At 39.4% G+C, this 27614-nt stretch overlaps 2 protein-coding genes across 4 annotated transcripts in view; one reads left to right on the forward strand and one right to left on the reverse strand.

The window, feature by feature from the left end:
• MNS1 (meiosis specific nuclear structural 1) overlaps window positions 1–9219 on the forward strand; it is a 29176-nt gene extending 19957 nt beyond the window's left edge. The window contains exons 5-10 of the mRNA XM_012928697.3: window positions 1453–1682; window positions 2250–2466; window positions 3719–3826; window positions 6260–6517; window positions 7547–7672; window positions 8868–9219. Of these exons, the coding sequence (XP_012784151.2) occupies window positions 1453–1682; window positions 2250–2466; window positions 3719–3826; window positions 6260–6517; window positions 7547–7672; window positions 8868–8960 (1032 nt within the window). The 3' untranslated portion in view covers window positions 8961–9219. The remainder of the gene's footprint in view (window positions 1–1452; window positions 1683–2249; window positions 2467–3718; window positions 3827–6259; window positions 6518–7546; window positions 7673–8867) is intronic.
• A 202-nt stretch (window positions 9220–9421) lies between these two features.
• Window positions 9422–27614, reverse strand: part of TEX9 (testis expressed 9) — a 65034-nt gene continuing 46841 nt past the window's right edge. For 2 of the 3 annotated variants that reach the window (XM_058665810.1, XM_058665811.1), the window contains 2 exons: window positions 10327–10461; window positions 9429–9609 (listed from right to left, as the gene is read on the reverse strand). In XM_058665810.1, coding sequence (XP_058521793.1) covers window positions 9532–9609; window positions 10327–10461 — 213 coding nt within the window. In that variant the 3' untranslated portion in view covers window positions 9429–9531. Of the gene's footprint in view, window positions 9610–10326; window positions 10462–27614 lie in introns of all 3 variants that reach the window. The other variant, XM_058665809.1, reaches the window with a different exon arrangement.

Below are 27614 nucleotides of genomic sequence, written 5' to 3' on the forward strand. Positions count from 1 at the left end.
CAGACTGCACACCAGCACTTGTATTCTCTTTATCGTTACATATGAATGCATACATGTATGTATGTGTTGTGTGTTAACATTCACATACAGAAAATTACAGGGTTGAATATAAAAAAAGTTAAAGTACGATGTGGGCATCAATTATGACCATAAATAACACATTTACTATACATTATTGTATTTGTACTTTATTTGTACATTACTGTATTTCTATGCTTTGTACAGAAAATATCTGGAGGATTCTATACCATTCTGTGAGCAGCCATCATCTTAGGGGTAGCGGGAATGGTAGGAAAAGGTAGGGAAAATTCGTCTTCAAAGCCTAGAGTTTTACCCTTTCACAAATAAAATACAATGATGTACTCCAAGTTTGGGGGTTTAATTATGCTGGTAGTTGAGGCTACTAAGGGAGCTATAGACATTTTAATCACACTCTTAGGAGAGTTAATATTCTTTTCTAAAGAAAAACTGATCAAAATTAAAGCCAGATTCTAGCAGGACTTAAGCAAATGTGAGGATCTACTATTTGGCTAGCCTTAGTGTTCTTATCTGTAAAATGATCCCATTATGTTTCAGTAAGTGTGTGATGTCAATGCATACATGCTTTTTATTATTTTTAACAGCAGCTGATCAACAACTGAGCTAAGAAATAAGAAATTTGCCAGGATCAACTTAAATAGAAAAAAAAGATGCCTACCACTTAGGCAGCTGAAATAGCTTAATAGACTATTCCATATTTTACTAGTTGTATTTCAAATATGGACTTGTGAGGTAGCTGAGAAAGCTACCTGACAGCATAGGAGTCTCTCAAGGTCTGATTCACAGTTCAGGACTTTCAGGTGACAGTTGAGTTACATTACTTTTTATACAAATAATCAAAATGAGAATGCCAGAAAAGCATGGAAAATGTGTATTAGGAAATAACTATGCGTGAATTTCAAACTGTCCCTGTACCCAAATAAGCTTACTTTATTTTTTAAAGAGATTTATTTATTTATTTTATTGGAAAGGCAGACATACAGAGAGGAGGAGAGACAGAGAGGAAGATCTTCTGTCCAATGATTGACTCTCCAAATGGCCACAATGGCCCGTGCTGCGCCGATCCAAAGCCAGGAGTCAGGAGCTCTTCCGGGCCTCTCACGCGGATGCAGGGTCCCAAGACTTTGGGCCGTCTTCGACTGCTTTCCCAGGCCACAAGCAGGGAGCTGGATGTGAAGTGGAGCTGCCGAGATTAAAACCAGTGCCCATATGGGATCCTGGGCGCGTTCAAGGCGAGGACCTTAACCACTACGCTTTCGTGCTGGGCCCAAGCTTACCTTTTAATTCCACTTTTTAAGTTCCCCCTGTATTAGTTTTATGTAAGGTTTTTGCAAAATTCAGTTAGTTATATCTGTTTAAAATATTTTGTCATACTATGCTCAAACTTGAACGGAAAGTTTGCTTTTAATATAGAAACGTGATGCTGAAATAGCCAAAACCATGATGGAAGAACATGAAAGGGTAATACGGGAGGAGAATGCTGCAGAAGACAAACGGAATAAGCTGAAGGCACAGTACTACCTTGACTTAGAGAAACAACTGGAGGAACAGGAAAAAAGGAAGCAGGAAGCTTATGAGCAGTTGCTGAAAGAGAAACTCATGATTGATGAAATTGTCAGGAAAATCTATGAAGAAGACCAATTGTGAGTGTATTCCTCCTTTCTTACTATGCCTGAACATGAGCGCTAGACTCCCCATGGCTGCCTGTGAAAAGGCAGGCACCTGCAGCCACTGCCTGACGCAAGGGGAGCTGCTCGATACATGTCAGCCTTGCTCACGTAAATGGAGAGAAAGGCTTAGGTTCATCAGCGTGACAATTAGGAGATGGTTTTAAGTGGCCTAATGGTCAAAACCTCTGTTTTTCTTAAATATTACCATATGTCAGAACAGGTGGTCTAACAAATTTCTTTGGTAGATGCTTAAATGTAGGGTCCCCCAAACTAACATGAATAGGTTGTAACCCTTCAAAAACAAACACGTGAGAATATTAATATTAATAGAATATTAATAACAAAAACATAGCAGTAGTATATCCAGAAGATAAATCCTATCTGGCATATTTACTGGTACATAACATATTCATTGTGTGAATGTGTGAACACACTGTAAGCAGGAAAGATGTTTTCCCTCTTATTATTTCAACAGAAGGAAATAATTGATGTTTTTTATCATTTCTGCTAATGTAAAACTGTGCCCCTTCTTGCTTTTAGGGAAAGACAACAAAAGTTAGAAAAAATGATTACAATTCAAAAGTATATGGAAGAATTTCAGAAAGAGCAGGCTGTCTGGAGAAAAAAGAAATGTGAAGAGATGGAAGAAGAAAACAGAAAAATCATGGAGTTTACTAACATGCAGCAGCGAAGAGAAGCAGACCGAATGGCAAAAGTTCAAGAAAATGAGGAAAAAAGGCTACAGCTTCAGAATGCGGTATTGAAATTTCCTTTTTCTTCTTCTGACCCCATCAAATAACTTTATTCACACAGACATCCCTTAATGTATGAAGCCTCAGTCATACACGTTGGGGGATTCAGTGTCGAGGAACTTACATACAACATCTCGTACCAACCTGAGTAAACCAAGTACAAAGAATAGTCCTAGAAAGGTTGTTCACTGTAGATCCTAGATGACCAGCTTCTGTCCAAAATATAAGAAAAACAGATCAACTCGTATTTGGAACTGTGTCTGGCTTAAACCCTGGGCAGAAGCAGCCATGAAGTGCACTCCAGCTTAATTGCAGACCCCCGTGGGACACGACCGTGCCCCTTTATTTGCTTGCTTCCTCCTCTCCCTGAGAGAAAACAAGAGAAGGGCCCTCTGACAGCCCTGCCTTCTCAGGGGAGTGGGCTTGTCTCTTGATGATGGCTTGTGGGCACATGGCTGGCCAGTCCTGTCTCAGGCTTACAAGGTCTGTCTTGGAGGGCAGGAGCAGTGGGCACCAAGCATTAGGAGATGGCAGAGGCAGCACCCACCTCAACTGTGGTTGTTGTGGGACTGCAGGCCCTGAGGGACTCCCACCAGCTGTGTCTGGGGGTCACCTATCAAGGGAACACTCCAAGACCCGGCTGGAGTGACAGCAGTGTGTTGTTTGCAAGCATGAGTGCGCACATGGGAGGCACCCCTGGTGGGCAGGACTGGGCCAGGCAAGAGCAGCTAGGGCCCTTCTTCAGGGGGTCACACTGTGACTCCTGCTTTGCTGTGTTTCCAAAGAGATCCCAAAGCTGAAACCCAGACATACACATCCTACTGTGGTTTGTCTTCTGAGAAGGTACACAGCCAACAGCATAAAAAGGACATTCCACCTTGTCAGCTCTTTTCTTTGTCTCGGAAGAAGATAGACAAAAATAATTTATTGCTCCAAACACTTGTTTTCTAGGCTAGGAGGTGAGCGATGCCACATGAAGGAGCGGAAAGCCCCAGGGGGCGGGAACACCCAGAGTGGGGAGGAGCCCAGAAGCAGGAAGGCTGTGGGGAACGGACACGGTCATCCCGGGTGCAGCACCTCTTCCGTTCACTGGTTCTGGGGCACCATGGGCAGGCTCTGTGCAGGCAGCAAGCCCACACCATGCTGGGCTTGGTCCTCCAGCTGTAAGCAGAGTGTGAAATTACCATTTCTTTAGTACTGGCAAAATTCTGAAGCAGTCATGAAATTTGGGTTCTGTGAATACTGTGTGTTTCACAGCTGTCTCAGAAGCTGCAAGAAATGCTGCGGCAACGTGAAGAAATGGACCAAGTGCGACAGGAACTGTGCCAGGAAGAACAAGCTGAGATATCGAAGAAGAAACTGAAAGTAAGTTTTAGAAATTGAAATATTAAAAGAATATAACTTTGAGATGAAAGAAGTAGAAAGCTTTACAGCCAGTTATATTGATATTTATACTATATATAAATGGTATAAATACTACAGGTACAAGGTATTTTCCAGCTGGAAAAACAGCTAGACCCAGGCAACCATTCACAAATTACATTGTAAAAATAATGATGCATCCATGTTGCCTACAGTAAAGACAGTTTAAATGTTGAGAGACGGCTTAAAAGGATGGAGAAAATAACACTATGCAGGCACTAATCAAAAGTCAGTTGGAATGGCTTTGTAGGAAAGAGAATCAACTTAAGGAATTCATGGTGCTCCTGGGGTAGAATCATTTAGGGGATGTAATAGTCCTAAAGGCCTGTGAACCCCAATAATAAAGCTTGACAGCACGTGAAAGCAGCACTGACAAAAGTGAAAGAGAAACTTACAAACCCACAAGAGTTGATGATTTTAGTATTTATTTCTTGTTAATACTTAGCTTATGCAGTCAGAACCACAGGTATATTGTTAAACAGCATCAAAAGACTTGACCCAAATGACATCAGAGAATACTTCACCCAACAATACAGATTCCATTCAAGTTCACATGGAATGTTCACTAATATTGTAGAAAGAAAAGTTTTAAATAACAAAAATATCTGAAAATATTCTAACTAGCAAATATATTCAAAATAAGCAAGCAGAAAAGGAAGAAATCATAACAGGGATTATAAAAAGATTAAAAATACCTGCTGGTGCTTAAACAGTTTTTACAGGAAATTCATGCCTTTATGTATATATTAGAAAACAAGGAAGGTCAAAAATAATCTTCACTCTATACAAGAACTTGTACATAAATGTTCACAGCAACATTAATCATGATAGCCAAAAAGTGGAAATAAGGCAGGTTTCTGTCAGCTGAGGAATGGACAGTTCCCAGGTATTAGAATGTTATTCAGCCATTGAAGCACTGAGGTTTCTGACAGACACTGAAACACAGATGAACCTTTAATTATATCTTCACTCAGAATGCCTCAAACTCAGGTAAATGGGATCAAGCAGTTGCAAGCTATGGCAGTTGGCATCTGCCATTCCTTGGAACTTTCTCCGTGTGGCTGGTGTGTCCCTGCTGTGTCCCTTTAGCAGAGCAGCACTGCCTGGGGCGCCTTGCAGCGCTTTGTGACCATTCAGGCATTACAGGACAGCTTGAATGTGTCCATGTTTCGGTTCTCACATGAATCTGCTAATCTTCAAGTGCAAATTTTTATATAAACAAAAGTTTTATTTTGGGATTCAGTGCTTCACAGTCCATTAGCTGGGTTTGAGAATTTCATGTTAACAATTATAAACAAAACTGCCACAGTGTTTCCAGAGTAGCTTACCAATTAGCATGCCCATCGGCGGTGTGAGCAGTGTTAGTTTTTCTGCATTTTTTAAAAAAATTTATCTTATTGGAAAGGCATATATACAGAGAGGAGGAGAGACGGGAAGATCTTCCATCTGATGGCTCACTCCCCAAGTAGCCACGACGGCTGAAGCCGAGCCAGTCCGAAGCTAGGAGCTTCTTCCAGTCTGCCACATGGGTGCAGGGTCCCAAAGCTTTGGGCCGTCTTTGTTTTCCCAAGCCACAAGCAGGGAACTGGATGGGAAGTGGGGCCGCTGGGATTGGAACCAGTGCCCAGATGGGATCCCGGCACATTCAAGGCGAGGACTTTAACTGCTAGGCTATTGCGCCGGGCCCTTTTGCATTTTTCTCTGTGTGCTTATTTACCAGCTTCTTACGAGAAGTTTTCTTCATGTCTTACACTGATTTTCTAATTGGGTTGTTGTTTTTTGTTTATTGATGGGAGAGAGCTGGGATGGGTGGAATCATCCCAATTGGTAAGCCAAATGGCTAATATGAAGTCTTAGTGGCTAACTGCATTAAAAATGTAAAAGATACATGGACTTTTTACAGATACATTAATATAGTCCAGTTACATTAACATAATAAATGAATAGAAAGTGGACAGGAAGGATCATCATTGGATAAGTAGAATATCAGATCCCATTTACTGTAGGCAAAGGGTGTAATTTATAATGAAGGTAAAATAATCTTCCAGCTATCAGTGCACTGGAAGGTATAACTTCAAAAACAAATAGTAACATACTTGGTACAAGTTTCACAAAGTATAGCCTAATAAACTCACATATGTAAAAACATGTTTATATGTGTTTTCAGAGTTACATATTCTGAGTACAGAATTCAAGATAAATATATACAAATGTAAAAAGTCCTTAATAGAACCAATTTTTAAAAGATGGGGCAAAATGTTACTGTGAAATACTTAATTTCCAGCTTTTATGATCTATTCTAATGCTAAGCTTAACCAAATTATACCTACGTATATGGGAATGTTCATTGAATTAACTTTTACCTGTGTTGATTAGGAAGAAGCAGAAGAGAAATTGAGAAAGCAAAAGGAGATGAAGCAAGATTTTGAAGAACAGATGGCCTTGAAGGAACTGGTTCTCCAGGCTGCAAAGGAGGAAGAGGAGCTCTTCAGGAAAACAATGCTGGCTAAGCTTGCAGAGGACGACCGGATAGAACTAATGAACGCTCAAAAACAAAGGATGAAGCAACTGGAACACAGAAGGGCTGTGGAAAAACTGATAGAGGAACGTCGCAACCAGTTCCTTGCAGACAAAGTAAGAAAAGGATTTTTTTGGGTGGGGTGAGGGTTCATTGTCATTGACTAGCAACTGACTCATCCATTCATCCACTAAACCTTTCCTGAGACCCTTGTATGTCTGAGGCAGTGATACTCTCATGAGAAGCAGTCATTTAAAGTGGCACCGCACCATAGCTGTGTCTTAAAATCCTTTATTTTTCCAGTAACTCTGAGCAGCAGGTTATGCTTACATAGGAGCTTGCCTTTTGTTGTAGCAAGCTGATGTGTGTATTCCTATACGCATGTCTGACAAGAAGTGGAAAAAAAGTGATTGTGGTACTCATAACTTAAGGAAAAACACCATTTCTGTTACTTCATAGTAATTGTTGGCAAGAATTGATTTTTACTTCAAATAGTTTCCTTTAGTGTTCTTTGTTCAAGTGGGTTTTTTGGATATAACCATAAACTTTAAGCTCAAGCCATCTGTCTATTAGGAGCACGGAATATTTTGTGATTACCTTAATGACAGGAATCTTGCCTGGTTCTTCTGGACTCTAGCTGCTTTATACAGGTTTTTAAAATATATCTACATGAGAGGGTTCAGTAGTTAATGGAAATGTGTATTATGAAGATTATGCAAGGATTTTATATTTTGCATGAAAACAATTCCATTTTCATGAACTTCTTGATATACTCATGGTGTATCAAGTAAGTATATGTAAGTACACATAGATATGCTCATATAACTAATTCACATTTCTGAGAAAATATGTATCTTATAGATATCCCTGTTCACCATTTTTGTTTTAACTCCTGCTACATAAATATTGAATTTATTAGAAAATCCCTTTGAATATTTTTCCTATAATAGTTATGGCCAGGATTTTAGGGAAGCAAGTACCCATGTCTATCGTTTTTGTAACTTGTAAAACAAAATACATATATACCACTAACCTTTTTTTTTTTAACACCAATAACTCTTATAAGAACTACTCTTGCAGTGCAAAGATTTTTAAAAGAGTAATGTATTGTGTGACAACTAATAAAATTTGACTCTTATTCCCAGCAACGAGAACTGGAAGAATGGCAGTTGCAACAAAAAAGACAAGGATGCATTAATGCAGTCATTGAAGAAGAAAGGCTAAAACTTCTCAAAGAACATGCTGCACATCTGTTAGGATATCTTCCTAAGGTGAGTGAGCTTTGTCTCATTCTTCCTATCCTTGAATGGTGAGAGAGCTTATAGGGTTTGCTGTTATGATTGGCCAGGCGTTGACCATCTCTGCGCCCCTAAAACCCCTAAAGTTAGACATGGTCTTGGCACATTATTAATGGTACGAGTTAGGCTTAATCGATTATACTTTTAGCATAAAAGGCTTAAAATGGCTACTGTAATTCCTTGACATAGACTTTTATAAGTGAAATCACCATCCTCCAAATAGGAGAATCGGCATCTTCAGCCAGTACTAACCAAGGGAGAAATACAGGGAAGAGAAATTAGGAGCTATTGCTTGGGCACAAGATCTTCTGTTGGCAAAAAATATATATATATATATATGTAATTGACTTCACTTTCTAGGGGAATCTTTGGGTTTTGAATATTTGTAGGTGAAACTGTGAAGGTAGGAAGAGGGCCTAATGTCCCCAATCGTCCATATCATTATCTTACAATCTAAAAGATTTAAATGATCTTACTTTAAACAGCTATTTGCTACTTAGGGGGGAGGAAAAGCAGTTTCAGTGACTGAATTTAAAACCTAGAATCTTCCTGCATAATTGTTTGATTAGTAACAGAACTGAGAGAATTCCTTGAGAGCTTGTTTGGAGGTTCTAGCAGGGGAGCGCAGCTACTCGTATACCCTTGACCGAAGACCGGTCCTCCTCTAGCGGGGATGGTCGTCCTCTTCGACCGCGCGCGCAGCTTCGGGAGGGACGCACATGGAGCGGTGAGGGAGGAAGGGGACACCCGCCTAGCCAGCCAGATCAGCCGAATCAACCCTGGCGATCAATGGGGTGACAGATGTCGCAGCCAGATCGCCCTCACATCCAGAACTGAGAGAATTCCATGCAGGAATCCAGAAAGTTCCCTCTTGTAACTGTAGCCCTCCTCCTCTCATATTACAGCACTGTTTTAAAATATGCGGAGGGTATAGAATAATCCTATGACACGTTTCTACACCGAGGGATAAACTGGAAACTAATTTTAACAATATTGTATATGTGAATAACAGTTACACTTTAGAGTACTGATTTTTCAAATGTTAAGTGTGTCATAAATCTAAGTATATTTCATTACCTTCAAGGTAACTTAACAGACATATAGACCTAAGGTTTAGTCATCTTTTTAAAAACCACCAAAAGCAACTTGAAAAATATTTCTCTTGCAGGGAGTATTTAAAAAAGAAGACGACATTGATATGCTTGGTGAAGAGTTCAGGAAAGCATATCAGAAAAGAAACACAACTTGCGAAGAGAAGTGATGGCATCCAATTTGGCAAACCTGGATTCTTTTGTATGTAACCACTAGATGTCAGTGTAACTTGGATTTTATAGTTCAGTGGCATTACAAATTATAATGTGGATTTTCTAAATTATTTCATAACCTGTAAAAACAAGTAGCAGAAAGTTTTATTCAAACACAATCTGAGTACTTGAATTATATAATACCATATAATAAAGTTCCCTTTTTTTTCAGCTTATATTTACTTCTGATACCTCAAACTGAACTGTTGCCTTCTGTCTGTATTTTGCCAGGGAAATAAATATTTTAGAATTTTGTTTTAAAGTATCTTTGTGTGTCTGCTTTAAGGAAGGAGAAAAGAATGACAATGTGTCTGTAAATATAGAAAATTTCTTAGATAATTCTCTTTCATAAATGAAAGTCTGACTCTTAAGCAAGAACTGAAGTTTTAATTCTGCTTGTTTTTAGTTGATCTTATAAAATAGTTCCATCTCTAATTACATACCTAAGTAACATAACATTTTTATATCTCAAATCTATGGATTTCTTCACAACAATGCGTGATCAGAGACTTAAATCGTTTACATAAATTATGTATTTCCCCAATCAAGTGCCTTCATAAATTCTTCTTCGGTGAAAGATAACATCTTAGCAGCTTCAATATGCATCTGTTCATAAAAAAAACATTGTCCATTTTTAATCTCTGTAGGAATATCCACTGTAAATCCAGTAAGCATGCTAGATAGATCTGAATTGGTAATTAAAAGTAAACTTCAAAAATGTCATGGAAATGTTATGGAATATCTAGGCACAGTTTCTGCAAAAAACCCCAAACTTTTAATTCTTCTTACCAGACTTTTTTGAAGTCTCCTTGTAAACTCAAGAAACCATACACAAAAGCCTTTTTCTGCCAAACAGTGGTACAGCATCCACCTACCATTGAGAAAACTATTTAATACAGGTAATGCCTGACCTGTGCAATAAAGGGAAGTGACAGAACTGTACATTCCTGTCTTTTCTCTAACAGGTATCACATTTAGGGAAAGCAACAGGAGTGCCTTGCAATCAGTGTTTCCCCTTGAAGACGGGAAAGCGGCAGAAAGCTGAAGGGACTAAGTCATTCTTGGATGTGATCATTTCTGTAACTTGGGAATACCCACGGCACAGTAACCTATCTCATTTCCCCAGATTAATAATTTACTTACAAAAACATATTCTTATGTGAATATCAATGTTATATTCAATGTGTATAAAACATTTCATATAGATAACTTTGTGCTAAGGACATCAATCTAAGAATGTAACATACCTAAAGAAAATAAGCTAAACAGATTACTAATAGAAAGGTCTAAAAATTAGATCTAACAGTTTTACAGTATGCTCACCTTCTGTCGTTTTAAAACATCAATTAATTTTAATTGTTTCTTGAATCCTATCATTAACTCTCCTTTTTGTTTTTCCAGTTTCTTGTTTTCTACTCTTAATATTTCAATTTTTTTGTGTTCTTCATTTGCTATATCCTACAACAAAGGAAAAATATTTTTATATGCAGTCTTTTAATGGAAAAAATATCAGCAATAAATTTAGTGTTTTATACATACCAAATTTCAGTAACTTGATATAAAGAAATTTGGTAATTTCTAAGCATGCTTAGGTATATAAACTGCACAGTTTCAGTGTGTTTGAAGGTATAGGTGAGTCATCAGTGCTAAGCAGGAGGTGGGTACAGTAACGATGCTGAGGACAAAAGCACACTGAGACCCACTGTCCGCCAGCTTCCTCGGAGTGCTTTTCAGGTCAGAGGTTCACTAGAGACAGAACTCAGGCCTCACTTAGTGTGGAGAAAGCAGGCCTGCTGAGTGAACATTTCCAGCTGGGAAGCCCTTGAAAGGAAACACACACAATCTACATACACATTTCCCTCAAGTCTTTGGCAATCACCTCAACACAACAGGGTGAGACACCTATAGGACTTACGAAAAGAACGCTTGTGGTGTAAGGCAATAGAAAACTCAACTACTGCCCAACACTGACTTGCAATCTTGGTAAGAAGTAATTGAGTAGGTTGTGCAGCAGTTATTCCTGTGTGTAACATATGTACTGGAAATGTTAAAGGAGCTCTTGCACAATAAACCTGAAGGAAATCTACATAAAAACAAGGAAAAAAATAAGGATCAGTACTAGAAATAGTAATATGGGCTAAATCAAAATAGATTTCCTCTATAAAGACAGCACAGGAAGCTGGAACTTGAGCTAGAGGCTTTCAAGCCTGGCAGTCCAGTGTGGGATGTGCACAGCCCAAGTGGGGTCTGACCCACTCCAGACGTCCACCCAAGACAGTGCTTCAAGTGACGAAGGGAAAACCTATACACAGAAGTACTACACATCCTTCAACTATGTAGAAATTCAGACATTCCCAGATAAAGAAAAATTGAGGGATGTTACTACCATCATCCCCACCTTAGAAAATGCTAAAGGGAAATTCAAGTTGAAAAAAGTATTAGGTAATAACTCAATCATATGGAAATATAAACAGGGATAACATGAAGACCTGTATTGAAATTATATTTTTGTGACTTCACTTTTGATAGGATATAAGACAAAAAACATAACATGGAGGATACATTACGCTAATGGGTACACAAAGTATAAATGTATAATTAGTGGTATGTGGGGAACAGGCAATAAAGGAGTTTTGTATATGAAATTAAGTTGCTATCAGCTAAATAGTTATAGCTTTAAAAGTTTGTTATTCCCATAGTAACCATACAGATCTGCACAATGTACACAGAAAGATATGAATGGAGCCAAATTGTAAAGCATCAATTAAACAGTGATGTGAGCAGGCAGTAAGAGGGAAAGTAAGAGTGACAAGTTATGCAGAAAACAGCAAAATGGTGTAAGTTTTTCCCTGTTCATCTTATCTTTAAATGTACAGTGTAAAGTTCCTAACCAGAATATGCAGAAGACTGGATTAAGCAAATCAGGCAGGATGACTGAATAGAGATGCCCAACATTAGTCATGTCCAGGAGTAAGAACCAGAAACAAAAACAGCTGAATGCTGAGGTGAGGGTGCTGAAGACATGGAGACCTGACAGTGGCATACTGAATGGGAGGAAACCAGCAAACTGATCCTGGCTTCCTGGGCAAGGGAACTCCCCATTATAGCAGAAAGAGTCAGAAACCAAGTGACAGGCATCATCATACACACCAACATCCTAGCAACTGGAGGTTCTGTGTGGTTCATAGGTGTTTAGCCCAGTTAGGGGAGCTACTCAGAGGCTGCATTATAGCCTCGCTTCAGAGAAGGTTCCTGCATTGTCTCCCTCAAACTCTCACAGCCAAGGTTGCTGAAGCACAATTACATTCTTTGGGCAGACACATTGCAGCTCTGTGTTTAATTCAACCTACTTCACATGCATCCTGTAGGCACAACTGTAGCCATAACTGTAGCCATTCTGAGCTGCCTCTGGGCCTGAGAGCTTACCACAGTTTCTGTCCCCCACCCTGTCCCTGGCCAACCCACAGCCCAAGCCTCTGCTTGCCTAGAGTGTACAGCACCTCAGCTGCCAGCATCACTACAAAGAATTAACGCATGTTCTTCTGGTGTCACCACTCCGATTGCTTCAGTATCTACATAATGAGGCACTGCACCTTCACTGTTATGAGTACCACAACTGGCTCAGCCAACGAAATATCCATCCTCTCCTCTTTCGGGATAATGCACTCCAATGTTGCCACCATATGTGCTATGCACAAAGTCAATGATTAAAGCCAAAAAATCTAGGGAGATTTTACTAAAGCCCAGAACTAGAACTAAGGGGCCCAGTGTGATCCTCCAGCTCCAAGTGCTGGGATCCCGTATGGGTGCTGGTCTGTGTCTCAGCTGCTCCACTTCCCATCCAGCTCTCAATGTACTTGTGGCTTGGGGAAGCAGTGGAGGATGGCGAGTCCTTGGGACCCTGCACCCACATGGGAGACCCAGAGGAGGCTCCTGGCTTCACACCAGCTAAGCTCTGACCATTGGAGCCATTTGGGGAGTGAACCAGCAGATGTAAGATCATTCTGTCTCTCCTCACTCTAAAAAATCTGCCTTTCACATAAAAATAAACCTTAAAGAAATAACACAGGGATACAGGCATGACAGACAATACAAAAATGGCATCTCCTAGAAAGCTAGTAACTGGCAACAAACACCCCCCAAAAGTAGATTAAGTGCTTAACCAAGAGCCTAAAGGAATGATCTTAAAGTATTAAAAATATCTCATTTAAAAATGAGATGAGAATATAGACAGTTTCACACAGTTAGAAAAACAATGCTTTTATATGGGAAATTCAAGAGATTTGGAAGGAGGACAGACAGACTCAACAGGCAAGAACAAGCAGAAGAAACAATTATCTCATTTTTGAGGTAACAGAGGGGAAAATATGTAGACCCCAAGACCTTTGTGACATCCATTAAATGAAATATTAGAATTGTGGAGGTTTCTGAAGGTGAAAAGATACGGAAAACATATTCAAAAAAGTAGTAGCTGAAAACTTCCCTTTCTATTTGGAATCTCCAATTGTTAATAAGTACCGTTACGCAAGTAACCAAGGGATTCCAAATAGATTTGACTAAAGAGCATCCTCATGGTGACATTTTACCCAAACTGTCAAATTAACACATAAAAAGAATATTAAAAGCCACAAAAGAAGATGGCTAAGTTGCATTTAAAGGAAACATAAGACCAACATCAGATTTCTTAGCAGAAACCTTAAAGATCGGAGGAAAGAGAAACACACATATTCTGAATTATGAAAGGAACTTTGCAAGCCAAGAACACCATATCAATTGTTAAGTGAAAGACAAATAAAAGACTTATCAAGTAGGCTGAAACTGAGGGACTTAATTACCACCACACCAACATTATGAAAAATGCTTAAAGGAATCTTAGCGTCCAGGGGAAAAGAAAGATAACTATATTGGAAATGTGAAAATATGAAAGATACTTAGGAAGTAATAGAAAAATGAGTATTCTGGAAAAAACTGATTTCAAATTTGTCAGCACCAAAATAAACATCATTTAATTCAATTGTCCATATACTTTGAAGTGCCCTCATACGAAATCCATTAGAGGAGCAGATATATGAAACAGAAAAGGAATAAACTGTTATCAATAGTTAACCACAACAAGCTGAAAAGATGAACAAGAGGATGAAAAACAAAGGATATTCAAAACAGAATTTTTAAAGAACAACACTAAATCTTACTCAGGAAATGGATGAAAATGGCCTAAGTCTCCCAATTATAAGATGCAGATGGGCTGATCAGAAATAAGACCCTACAATTTATGGTATACAACTTCATGAGTCAAAAGCAAACAATATGAAAGGATGGATAAAGATACTTCATACAAATGGAAACTAAACTAAAGAGACTTTGCTGTAGGAAAAGATCAAGGTCACCATATAATGACCAAGGGATCAATTATTGAAGGTATATATGCACCTAGCACTAGAGCACCTAATTTCATAAACAAACATGAATCAAAATAAAGGAAGAATCAGGGTTACACAGTAAGGTAGCGGATATCAATACCTTACTTCCATCCCCAGACACATCTGATGAAAAATAAAATCAGTTAAACTGTACCACAAGCCAAATGATCTAACAACATTTTTGTGAATAATTTCCTTCAACAGAGTACACATTCCTTTCTTCTGCATATGGAACATTCTCCATGGTCATACCATACAGAGGTGTTGGGCCACAAGTCTCAGTAAAATTAAAATCATATTTCATTTCTGAACAAGGAATAAAACTAGAAATAGCCAGCATAAATTTAAGAAATTATACAAATATGTGAAGACTGAGCAACATGCCTTTGAGCAAACGATGAGTCACTGAAGAAACCAGAATGAAAATTAAAAATTTACTTAATAAATGAGGAAAAAAAAAACCATGAAACCTACAGGTACATGCAAAAGTAGTACTCAGAGGGAAGTTTAGAATAGTAAGTATCTATATTAGAAAGGGAAGTCTTGAGGCCAGTGTTGTGGTGTGTTAAGCTACTGCCTGTGATGCTGGCCTTTAAAAAAAGAATTATTTGTCATTCCGAAGGCAGAGAGACAGACCCTCCATCTGCTGGTCCACTCCTCAAAATGGTCATAATAGCTGGACTTCAAACTGAAATCAGAAGCTTCCTCCAGGTCTCCAATGTTAGGGCAGGGACCAAGGACTTGAGATATTCTCTTTCCCTGTCCATAAGCAGGGAGCTGGACTGGAAGGGGAGTAACCGGAACACAAACTGGTGCCCATATGAAACACTTGCACTAACAGTTGGAAAATAAATTGTTGAACCACTGCAGTGGCCACTCAATACTCTACTTCAGTTATGGGATAGAACAACCAGACATAAGATCAGTAAAGCAGGAGACTTGAACACCACTATAGACCACTTGCAACTAAAAGATGTACACTCCTTTGAGTAACAACAGCATACAGTTTTTTCAAGTGTAGATGGAATATTTTCCAAGGCAGAGGATAGCAGGCTACAAAGTAAGTCAATGTTTTATTTTTAAAGGTTTTATTTGAAAGAATAACAGAGAGGGAGCGAAAGAGAGGGAGATCTCTCTACTGCTTAACTGCTCAAATGCCAACATGCCCACAATGACTGGAGCTGAGCTGGGTTGTAGCAAGGAGCTGCTTGGGCCTACAGTAGGGATATGAACTAGTGCCCATATAGGATGTTAGTATTGCAGATGGCAGCTTTACTTGATATACACAACAGTGGTCTCTCAATACATTTTAAAATATATAGACCATATAAAGTAATTCCAATCATGGAATGAAACCCTAACAGTAGCAGAAGAAAAGCTAGAAAGTGCAGAAACGTGGAAGTTAAACAATACTCTCAAAGTGTCAATGGGCCAAAAATCACAAGGGAAATTAGGCAAATGAAATTAAAACATCATATATCAAAATTTAAGCTAAGATGAAAATCCAAAAGCTACAAACCCACTGCAAAAAGTAGATAGATCTCCAATCAACCTAACGTTACGCTTCAGGGAACTACAAAATGACATAGCTAAGTCCAGAGCCAGTGGAATGGGAAACAAATATTGGAGCAGAGATAAATACACTAGAAATCAGAAAATCAAATGAAAATGAGTTCTTCCAAGAAAAGACCAGCAAATAGGCAAAGAAGTATGGGTTCAACTATAATCAGAAGCAGAGGAGGAAACACTGCAACTCTTTTAAACAAAATGAATTATAATACAATGAAGAATGACAACCAGCAAGTAAGATAATGTACATGACATGGAAAAAGTTCTAGAAAATTCATAACATGCCAAAGCTCAATGATAAATCACTGTAATAGAGTTATCAATAATCCTCAAATCTCCCCCAAATTTGAACAGGACAGAAAAATCCAACCTGAGTCCAGCATAAACAGAAAATAAATCCAAAACCCTACAGAAAATAAGTCCTAATTATTTACTTCCTGTGAATATTCATGCAAAATTGCTTAAGAAAGTAGAAAAGTCAAATTCAACAGCATGTTAAAAAGATATGACATGCTTGGCCCACCAAGCTGCAACTGGAAGTGGGTGGACTGGGCAGGGCCAAGCAAACCTCAACTCACAAGAAATAACAGAAATCAGGCTGGAGCAGGTCATGCAGAACTAGGCTCTTACACCAACTGGTCTGCATAAGCCAGGGATACTAGGCCACAGCATTGAAGGAAAAGATTGAGAGGTGAGGGCCTAAGCTAACTGGGTCAGAGCAACCACTGGCATGCGCATAATCTAGAGCTGGGAACAGACTTGGTTGGAGAGCTGTGAGAGTACACCCTTGCTGGGTTGGGGTTTCCACGAGAGACTATGGGGGCTGGAATTGGGACTGCATTCTGGTCTGGATATGGCTGCAATCTCCCTTGGTTCAAGTGTGAACTGGGGCTGGACACACTGAGCCGGGCTAGATGCCAGCATCATTTGGTACTCTGGAGAACCTGGGTAGATGTAGGACAGACTAGACTAGATCTCTGCCCCTACTGAGTCATGTGTGAGCAGTGTCTGGGTATGGACAAGCCTTGGCTGGGCTGAAATATCCAACAGTAAGAACTGGAATGGATTGAAGGCAAGCAATGAGGGCTTGCCCATGGATCCACCAGTATGTGCAAAATCTGGGACACAGACCCTACAGGTGACTGCAATAACCATGATAGGGAGCAGCCCAGACCAGGCCAGGGAAAGATACTCACAGGTATACATTTGGCACAGGTTTGGAGCAGACCAAGCTGAAGCAGTTCACATCGCTGCTGGCGAATTTGAGCACCAAAACAGAGCGTGGGTCGGGCCAGGTTTGGTTGCAACAAAAACCAGTGCATATTATGGAATGCCAAGGTGAGGTGAGCCGTATCAGATGTGGTCGCACCACCCAAATAGCACACGTGAGAACCAGGGAGGGAGGGGACAAAGCTGGCAGGGGGAATGTGGGCTACCCTGCTGGAAAACCACTTCCACTGGAGAGTGTGAGTTGGGATGGGAGCAGACCAGACCAGGCTGGGCTGTAACACCTCTGGGCCTCATGTGATCTATATCAGGGAAAAGTCAGGTTGTGCTGACTGTTCCAACTGGTGCAAGCAAAAATTAGACTGGGTGAGGGATGGTTCGGCTTTGCCTCAGCATCATCTGGCAGAGGCTGGCACTAGGGGCTAGTTCTCTCAAGTTAAACCACAGAACCACCTGGAGAGTGTATAATCCAGGAGTGGGAGTGGCCTAGCAGGGAAATAGTGGGCACCTCCTTCTTGGGTTACCACTCTCACTGGAGAACATGAAAATCAGGACAGGGGCAGGGGTGGCTAGACAGAAAGGCACCTGCCAGTATGTGTGTGGGCTGCATAGTGGGGCAGGTTGGGTTGACCTACGCTTTAATGCCCACTGACATGCATGAGAGCCAAATGGGATTTGGGACAGACTGAACAAGCCTGCAGTACATACTGGCAAGCATGGGAATCAGGGTAGGAGGCAGGCCTGATGGGGGTTACGGGGAGTCGCACAACCAGGCTGCAACTCCCACTGGTTTGTGTGAGGGCCGAGTATGAAGTGGGCAGGATCCAGCTGGACTACAACACCCATCAGTACATGAGGAAGACAGGGCTGGAAACAGAACTGACCCAGAAATAGCAAACACCAGCATGTGCATAAGCTGATTGGGGTGATGGACTGTGTCAGACCCTGTCCTGGCAAGCACACATAAGAATCAGGTCTGGGATCACCTCAGATGAAGTTTCTTTGGGGATCCCTCCAACTGAACTGCTGATCTCAGAACCCCAACCATGAGGAGACTGTGTCAGCCAGTGAATTCTGAAGAGAATTCATCGTGCTTGGAAAGGTGAGATTGGCAGCAATTCAGAACTGTTGAACTATTAAAACTGCTTGAGCAGGACCCTCGAAGCATGCTTCACATCAGGGACCCGGGATAGGTTGGGAGGCTGGGTGGGGCTTTTCCTTTTGTTTCTCCCCTGACCCCAGATACAGGGGAAAAATGATGATATTAGTGTGGAAATAATGGTCTTACCCACTTTCCTATAGCTCTTGACCCTTTGTATCCTAATCAACTAGGTAAGATTATTTAAAAAAAGATATTACATGATGATCAAGTGGGCTTTTCCCACTGAAATACAAGGATGGTTCACAAAATCCAATATTAAACCACATTAACAGGCTTAAGAAAAACTCCATGTGATTATCTTGATGTACAAGAAGCATTTGACAAGACTGAATATACATGCATAACAAAAAAAAAACTACAATGAACTAAAAGGAATCCCTGGTTGACAAGTTTTTGTAAGACACCCCATGTCTGTGGGCTAGACAATAATAACATGAAGATGTCAAAACTACCCAAAGTGATATATAGATGAGATGCAATTTCCATTAAAATAACATTTTTCAGAAACAGAAAAATTCATTTATAAATTCATACAGAATCTCATGAGCCCCAAAAGGGCAAACCGATCTTGCAAACACTAAATGTCAAAGTCTCAGTAATTAAGTGTGGTGCTAATATTACAGACATACAGACCAATGGAAATGGAAAGTAGTGTTTAATGGGTGTAGAGCTCCAGTTTTTCCAAGATTAAGCTATTCTGCCAGCTCTACTTTCAGACCAGGGATGGTCTCTCAATGAAACTGTTGGATTTATCTGGTCAATAAGATGCTGGACTCTATGCATGGTACATGCCCACAATGAAGGAATCATGACTGGTTATAAACTGTACTACTGCAACAATGTGGAGGAATCCAACATGGGGGAAGGTTTGGGGGAATCCCAGAGCCTATGAAACTATGTCATAAATTTAAAAAAATAATAAAAAAGAGTTCTGCAAATTGGCTGTACAACAATGTGAATGTATGCAGCATTTACTGAATTCTGTGCTTAAGCATGTTTCAGAGTATAACTTCTAAGTGTAGCTTACCAACATTAAAAAACTGTAAATTAACAGTATATACTGGGGTTTAAGTAAATTATATTGCCAAGAAGAGCAAAAGGGGAGGCTCAAGTAATGGAAATATACTGGAAATATATGGAAACATTTGGCTAGGAGAGCTTAATAACATAATATTGCTCAAAAGCAGAATATGAAAAGTTAGAGGGTGTGAAATTTTAAAGATGCTTAAATAAATGTTAAAATGCATAGAGTAGTTCAGAAAATAACCCAATAAAGGATATCAATGGAGTCCTTTAAAAAGACAAAATTCAGGGCCCAGCATGATAGCCTACTACCTAGGGTTCCACCCTTGCATGCACTGCTAGGAACCCAGAAGGGCACCGGTTCATGTCCCTGCAAACCACTTCCCATCCAGCTCCCTGCTTGTGACCTGGGAAAGCAGTCAAAGACGGCCCAGGGCCTTGAGACCCACGTGGAAGACCTAAAGAAGCTCCAAGCTCCTGGTTCCTGGTTTTAGACCACCCAGCGGGAACAGGGTGGATTTCACAGCCCAGTCTGTCTCCTAGACCGTATCAGGCACCTTTTCGTTTAAGGAAACATAGGCCAAGAGACAGGACTGTGCATGCACTGAGCTGGGAGTGAACTCATTTCTGACTCAGCAAACTGCAACAACATGGTATCCCACAGGTTCCACCCAAGACGGGTCCAGTGGCCCTCAGACCTGATGGCCAGCAGATCAAGAATTTCAGTAGTGGAACATTAGGCGCATTTTGTACACTGTGGCAAAAGTTTTAGGACTGCAGGGGACAACAGTGAGCTGTGTGCATGTGGAACTCACTGAGTTCAGTGGACTGCACCGGTCCCGCAGGAAAATAATACCGACTATGGCATCACACGGGTCAAAATAGGTCCGTGTGGCCCTCAGACCTAATGGCCAATAGGTTCTGGCAAGATTACCACCACCAACAACCTAACTATATAGGAAACTTAGTGTCTCCTTAATCCTGGGACCTGCTTCAACTAGAAGTGGGAAAAAAAGTTGTACAGACAACGGTACAGCCACAGCACAGAATCACAGGAGGTCGAGAGTAGTGAGCAAGGAGCTGGGGCTAGGAAGACCATGGTGGAAATCTAACATAAGAACCCAGACCTCGAACTTGCTGGAGGGAGTAGCAAAACTGGGTGCAAAGAGCCGTGTACCAACTGCAATAAGTAAAATCGAACTGTAGACCTGTGGGTGACACAGCTTAGAAACCTGCCCCCCAAGGAGAAGAATCTGATAACCAGAAGTACAATGACCAAGAGCAAAGGAAGAGACAAAAGCTCAATGAGTATTACCAGAAACTCCCCTGTCAAGGAGCAAAACCCTATGCCAACCTCAGAGTTCACTGAGGAAGACACTGAGAAAATGGGAGATACAGAATTCAAAACACTTGTTATAAAGCTTCTTTTCAACAATAAGAACATAAAGCAAGCATTCAAGGAATTTAAGGAATATGTCACACTAGAAATGAATCAAATGAAAGCTGATACATTAGAAATTAAAAGCTGACACATTAGAAATTTAGACTACAGTGGAACAAATTAAAAGTATACTGGAGAGTCTCCAAAACAGAATGAAGCAAGCACAAGAAAGAATCTCAGAATTGGAAGATATTTCCTGTCACCAGGGGGAAGCAAACAAAAAGTTGAAAGCAGAGCTGGATCAGGCCAAAAAAAGCATTCAAGAATTGAAAGACACCATTAAGAGGCCAAATATAAGAGTTATGGGAGTCCCAGAAGGTGCAGAAAGAGAAACTTTGATTAAAGGTGTATTCAATGAAATAATAAGGGAAAATTTCCCTAATCTGGAGAAAGAATTGGGAAACAAGATCCAGGAGGGGCACAGAACTCCCAACAGGCTTGATCAAAAGCAATCTTCACCACAACACATGATAATCAAGCTCTATTCAACTGAACATAAGGAAAAGATCCTTAAATGTGCATGTGAAAAAAATCAACTGACATATAAAGGAATGCCAATTAAACTCACAGGAGATCTCTCACAGGAAACTCTACAGGCCACAAGAGAATGGAGCAACATATTCCATATTCTAAAAGCAAAAAATTGTCAGCCCAGGATAATGTACCCAGCAAAACTTTCCTTTGTCTTTGAAAATGAAATAAAATTCTTCCACAGTAAAGAAAAGTTAAAAGAATTTGCCTCTTTCAAACCTGCCCTACAAAGGATATTTCAAGATGTTCTCTTGACAGAGAAGAGGAATAGCACCTACCCAAACCAAAGGCAAATGGGAAGAACATCCCAGTAAAATGACAACAGAAGACTAAACCAATGAACAACCCATTCCTAAAATGACAGGACCAAATTACCATCCATACATATTAATCCTGAATGTAAATGGCAAAAGCTCAATCAAACGTCATAGATTAGTAGACTGGATTAAAAAACAAAACCCATCTATTTATTGTCTAGAAGAGACACACTTCACCAACAAAAATCAGCGGAAACTTTATCCCATGGATTTTGATTTTTTTGTTGTTAGTTTCATCTCTTCAAAATACTTTCTTCTGACTAAATTCTTCAATGACTCATAGATCATACAGTAGCATCATTTTCTTCAAGAAGGTTCTTTTCTTTTATATTTATTCAGTGACACATTAGTCATTCAAGTGGCATGTTATTTAACTTCATAGTGTTGTTAATTTCTTTTTTCTTCCTGTTGTTGATTTTGTTTTGTGGCTTTTCATTTAAGGGGATGTATAGTAGCTGTGTAATGGAGACTGTCATATCTAGTAACATGTTACTTAACTTCATGGCATTGTAAATTTCTATTTTTCTTCCTATTGTTGATTTTGTATTGTGACTTTTCATTTAAGGGATGTATAGTAACTGTGAAATGGAGACTAACATATCTAGATGTGAGGATACAATGCAGTATGCATCTCTACTTCCAGACTAAAGATGGACTCCCAATGAAACTGTTTAATATATGACAATTGATGCTGGACTCTCTGCCATTGTCCATGCCCACAATAATGGACATATGACTATGTATGAAGAACTATACTTTAGTGATGATATAGAGGAACTCGGTATGTGGGAGTTGGGAATTGGGGAGGGGATAAGGGAAATCCAAGGGACCTATGGAAATGTATCATAAAATGATGATGATAATACGATTAAAAAATAAAAAAATAATAAATAAGTAAAAGCCTAACAATACATAGATCCTAAAGGCCCGTCACTCATCCAGACGGCATAGCGTCTGGATCTGCCTCAGTGCCACATTAGAGTCCCAGGACTCCAGCTGATTGGAATTACATACCAGCCAACATTACCTGCGGCTGGATCAGCCAGCCTTAGCCTGTGAATCCTTCTTGGCAGTAGACAGGCCATAGCAGTGTGCACTTAGGTCTAATGTTTGCTGTGCTAATCTTTGTGGACTGCACGTTCCAGCAGTGATCTAGCCTTATAGCATCACTGGCCCTGTTACTGGCTGCTGGTGCCATCACAGCCCACAATGACCTTGTATTTTCCAGTTCATCATGAACAGGCTGTAAGTACAGATTTGTGACAAATCTTAGCTTGCAGTGTTTCACAGTGTCAACAAACCAAGAGCAGACATATGGCAAACCACAAGTCAGGGAACCATCCAGAGCTGAAATAACCGTAGTGCAAATAGAATCAGAGTAAATAAATACAAAAGACAAGGCAGAATTCCTACAACTACAAATGAAGCCAGATCATGAACAATGGAAAAAGAACTCTCCAACTGGCAGATGATGCCATATGCCAACAGGCATCAACATTCCGGAAACCAACACCTTTCCTGTTGAACAATGTAAGGTATCAGAAATCAGCCAGCTATGAAATGACATTAAAAAATACCTGGGCAAAAAAATTCAAAAACAGTTGTTTCTAGAAAAATTGATGAACTTAGGGAATACAAAAAATGGCTTTGTAGAATAATTTTTAAAAATTGGTATTTCTAACAAGTAAATTAAGTAAAATTAAAAATATGAAAGGCAGCATCAATTATCAAAATAAAAAACGATCAGAGCTCAAGACAGGCTATTTGAAAATACACAACTGAAGGAGGAAAATAATAAAGAGGAATAAAAACATGTGGGACAATGTTAAAAGAGCAAATATCTGAGTTAATGGGGTTCCACGAGGGACTTTAGAATACCCAAGGACTAGAAAGAAAACTCAGACATAATGACAAAATCCCTCCAAAACCAAAAAAGAAAGCTACAACTATTCCAGGCATAGGAATATTAGTGGCCACCAGTCAGGATTCAGTTCAACCAAGCCTACCCCAACATACGATTTAATCAAGCTCTCGTAAGACCCAATTCTCAGATCTGCAAGAGGGAAGATAAAACACGTAACGGAGTCCCAATTCATACCTAAGCGCATACTGGTGAGCAGAAACACTAAGTGGAAAAAGCAGGTTGAGGCTTTCATAGTATGAAAGAGAAAAAAATGACACCCAAGAATGCTGTGCCTAGAAAATTATTTTTTTCTAAGATTTATTTTTATTGGAAAGGCAGATTATATCTACAGAGTTAAATAAAGATCGTTCAGCTGATGATTCACTCCCCAAATGGTCACAACGGCTGGAGCTGGGTTGATTCAAAACCTGAAGCCTGGGGCCTCTTCCAGGGCTTTCTTGTGGGTGCACTGAGTATTCTTTTCTGTCCCTTTTTTCTATTTTAAAATAAATGTTAAATTGGGGGCCCAGCATGATAGCATAGTGGCTCAAGTCTTCGCCTTGAACACGCAGGGATCCCATATGGGTGCTGGTTCTAATCCTGGCAGCCCCACCTCCCATCCAGCTCCCTGCTTGTGGCCTGGGAAAGCATTCAAGGACGGCCCAAAGTTTTGGGACCCTGCACCTGTATGGGAGACCCAGAGGAGGCTCCTGGCTTTGGATCAGCTCAGCTCCAGCCACTGCGGCTGCTTGGGGAGTGAACCATCAGATGGAAAATCTTCCTCTCTGTCTCTCCTCCTCTCTGTATGTCTGACTTTCCAATAAAAAAATACATAAATCTTTTAAAAATTAAAGTTAAATTGGTATAATTCCAAAATAGCTTTTTATAACCAAGAGTTATTTTTCTATCCTTATTGTTAACTAAAAGGCAAAAAAATAAAATCCATAAAAGGCTTACCCAAATAAGCACAGAATCAAAACTTATTAACCACAAAGGATGATAATATTACAGTGGTAAATAAAACTAGAACAAGTTTCAAAATGGCAGCAGCTGGATTTTACCTGTCAATATTTACCTAAAATTTAGATTAAGTTCTCCAATTGAAAGACGGAAAGTAAATGAATGAATAAAGTAGAAAAAAATAAAACAAGATCCAACAATGTCCTTGATACAAGAAATCCTCAAAATATTAGCAAACGATACACCAGCAAATTTAAAAGCTGGTTCCACTGTGATCAACTCAAATTTATCCCTGGGATGCAAAGATTGCTGAGCAGATGCAAATCAATGTCAACATAATGCAGACTAAAAATATCAGTTCAGTAGATGAGGAAAAGGAATCTTATAAAATCTAACATTCAGAATGAAAATTTGAATAAATTAAGTATACAGGGAACACAACTCACAAAATACAGACAACATATAAAAATGACATCAGTTAAGGTAGCTCTTACAGGAAAACTGAAGGCTTTATAAGACTTTGTACAAGACAAAAAAGCCAATGTAGTGTCTGAAATCCTAGTCAGGGCAATCAGGCAGATCAAAGAAAATTATTTACAAATTAGAAGTGAGGAAGTCAAACTATAACTGTCTATGGACACAATCAAATAGAATACCAAACACTCTTCCAAAGATGTAGTAAAACAAATGAATTTTAACTATTGAATACAAATGCAATGAACAAAACCCAATTCTAAGCAACTGCAGAACTTAAGAAATGAAGAAAGCAAACCCCGTTACAATAGCTATCGACAAAGAAAAAAGACACCTAAACAAAAATTTAATGAGATGTGCAAGATCTCTGCAATGAAAACTACACAATTTTGAAAAAGAAAATGAAAGACACCCCATATTCATGTTTATAGACTGGAAGAATCAATATTGTGAAATGTCCGTGCTCCTTAATTCAATTTACAAATTTAGCATAATTCTTACCAAAATTTCAATGATCTTTATCACAAAACTAAAGAAAAACCACTACTCAAACATGTATGGGACCATAGCAAAACCTAAATAGACGAGACAGTCTTTATCAAAAGACACAACATAAGAGGCATCACATTGGCTGACTTCAAATATACTACAAAGCTACAGTCCAAGCAGTAGGGTACTGGCATAAAACCAGACAAACCAATCACTGGACTAGAACAGAGGATCTAGAAGTACACCCATGTATCTATGGCCAACTGATTCCTGAGGAAGATTCCAAGAAAATGGATTAGGAAAAAGCAGTCTTTTTCAGTAAGTGGTTCTGGAAAATTTTGGCTCTCCACAAGACTAAAAGTAGACTCCTATCTCTCACTGTCTACTAAAATCTATTCAAAATAGATTAAAGACTTAAATAAGACCTAAACCTTTGAAGCAACTAGAAAAATACAGCAGAAAACACTTCAGGATTTTGTGCATTTTGCCACGCAAAGCACAGAAAAAAGACAAATGAGATTTTATCAAACTAATGAGCTGCACAGTAAAGGAAACCAAGGAGTGAAGAGGCAACTTACAAGTTATACACTGATAATGATAAAAAATTAAAACCAGAGTACATAACGAACTCAAAAGCAAAAACCAAACCAAACCAAAACAAAAAACCCCTAACTATTTACAAAAACTAGATGCAGATCCTAATACACAAGGGAAGACATACAAAAGGCCAACATGCATTAAAAGAAGTTCACTATTTATCAGGGAAATGCAAATCGAAATCATAATGAAATACCAATTCCAGTTAGCCTGGCTATTATTTTAAAAGGCAAAATAAGTGTGGGTGAAAACATGGAGAAAAGGGCACACCCCTCTACTATTGGTGGGAACAGAAATCAGTACAGCTAATATGGGAAGCATGGGGGTTCCCCACCACAAAAACTAAAAACAGAACTATTCTATGATCCAGCAAGTCCACTACTGGGTTGTTTACCGCCCAACAACTCACAACAGCCAAAAAATGGTAACAACCTAATTGTTCATTGATTGATTGAATAAAGAAAACGTGGATCATACATACAACAAACTGCCACTCAGTTATAAAACTGGATGAAATCTTGTCATGTGCATTAATATGGATGGAAATACAATTTATGACATTAAGTGAAAAAAGCCAAGCACAGAAAGACAAGTAGATGTGTTGTAAAGCATGCAAAATGCTAAAACTGTGGGTATAATGGCTGCCACGAGAAGAAGTTTGGATGAAAGGTACTACATTACGATCACATAAGAGAAGTTCTGATTTTTCTATCACATAGGATGACTACACATAATAATGTATGGTATGCACCTACATAGAAAAAAAATGTATTCTGAATGTTTTCATCTTAAGTAAGTGTTAAATGGGGAGCAAGTTTTTAGCCTAGCCATTGTCCCACAACGGTGTACCTAGATTCCATCCCTGGCTCCAGCTCCTCAGTCCAGCTGGCTGTCTTCCTTACTCAAGCCCAATGTCGTTGTGCACAGGACATACCTGACTACATTCCTGGCTCCTGGCTTCACACCCAGCTTAACCCTGGCTATCGTAGCATGAACCAGCAGATGGGTGTTCTGCCTCACTGTCTTTCTCTCTGCCTAATAAATGTTAAAATAAAACACAATAGTAAACGTTTGAGGGGATGCACATTTTACCAGGATTGGTATACACAATGCATGCATGTATCAAAACATCACATGGTAACCATAAAGATGTACAATGTGTATGTGTCACTTAAAATGTTTTTAATTCTTTTAAAACATAATAAAGGGAAGGCAGTGAAACCCGAATTAATAAGCCACTAGTAAAACTGACCAGGAAAAGATGATAAAAATTACCATGACAAGAATGAGCACAGACGAATAATTTAATGGTCTAAGAGGAATATTTTCACGGGTCACAAGCATGTACTACAAGAAACTATTCAGGAGATTGCACAGAAAGATGAAACAGCTTTCTTCAGAAACACTAACACCCAAACTAAACAATACAGTCTAAATAGACTATGTATTTAAGAAATTGAAGGTTATGATGTTTGTACAAGAAAATGTCAGGCACTAA

Source organism: Ochotona princeps, chromosome 6 (genome assembly GCF_030435755.1).
Source record: "Ochotona princeps isolate mOchPri1 chromosome 6, mOchPri1.hap1, whole genome shotgun sequence".
NCBI classification, from domain to species: domain Eukaryota; kingdom Metazoa; phylum Chordata; class Mammalia; order Lagomorpha; family Ochotonidae; genus Ochotona; species Ochotona princeps.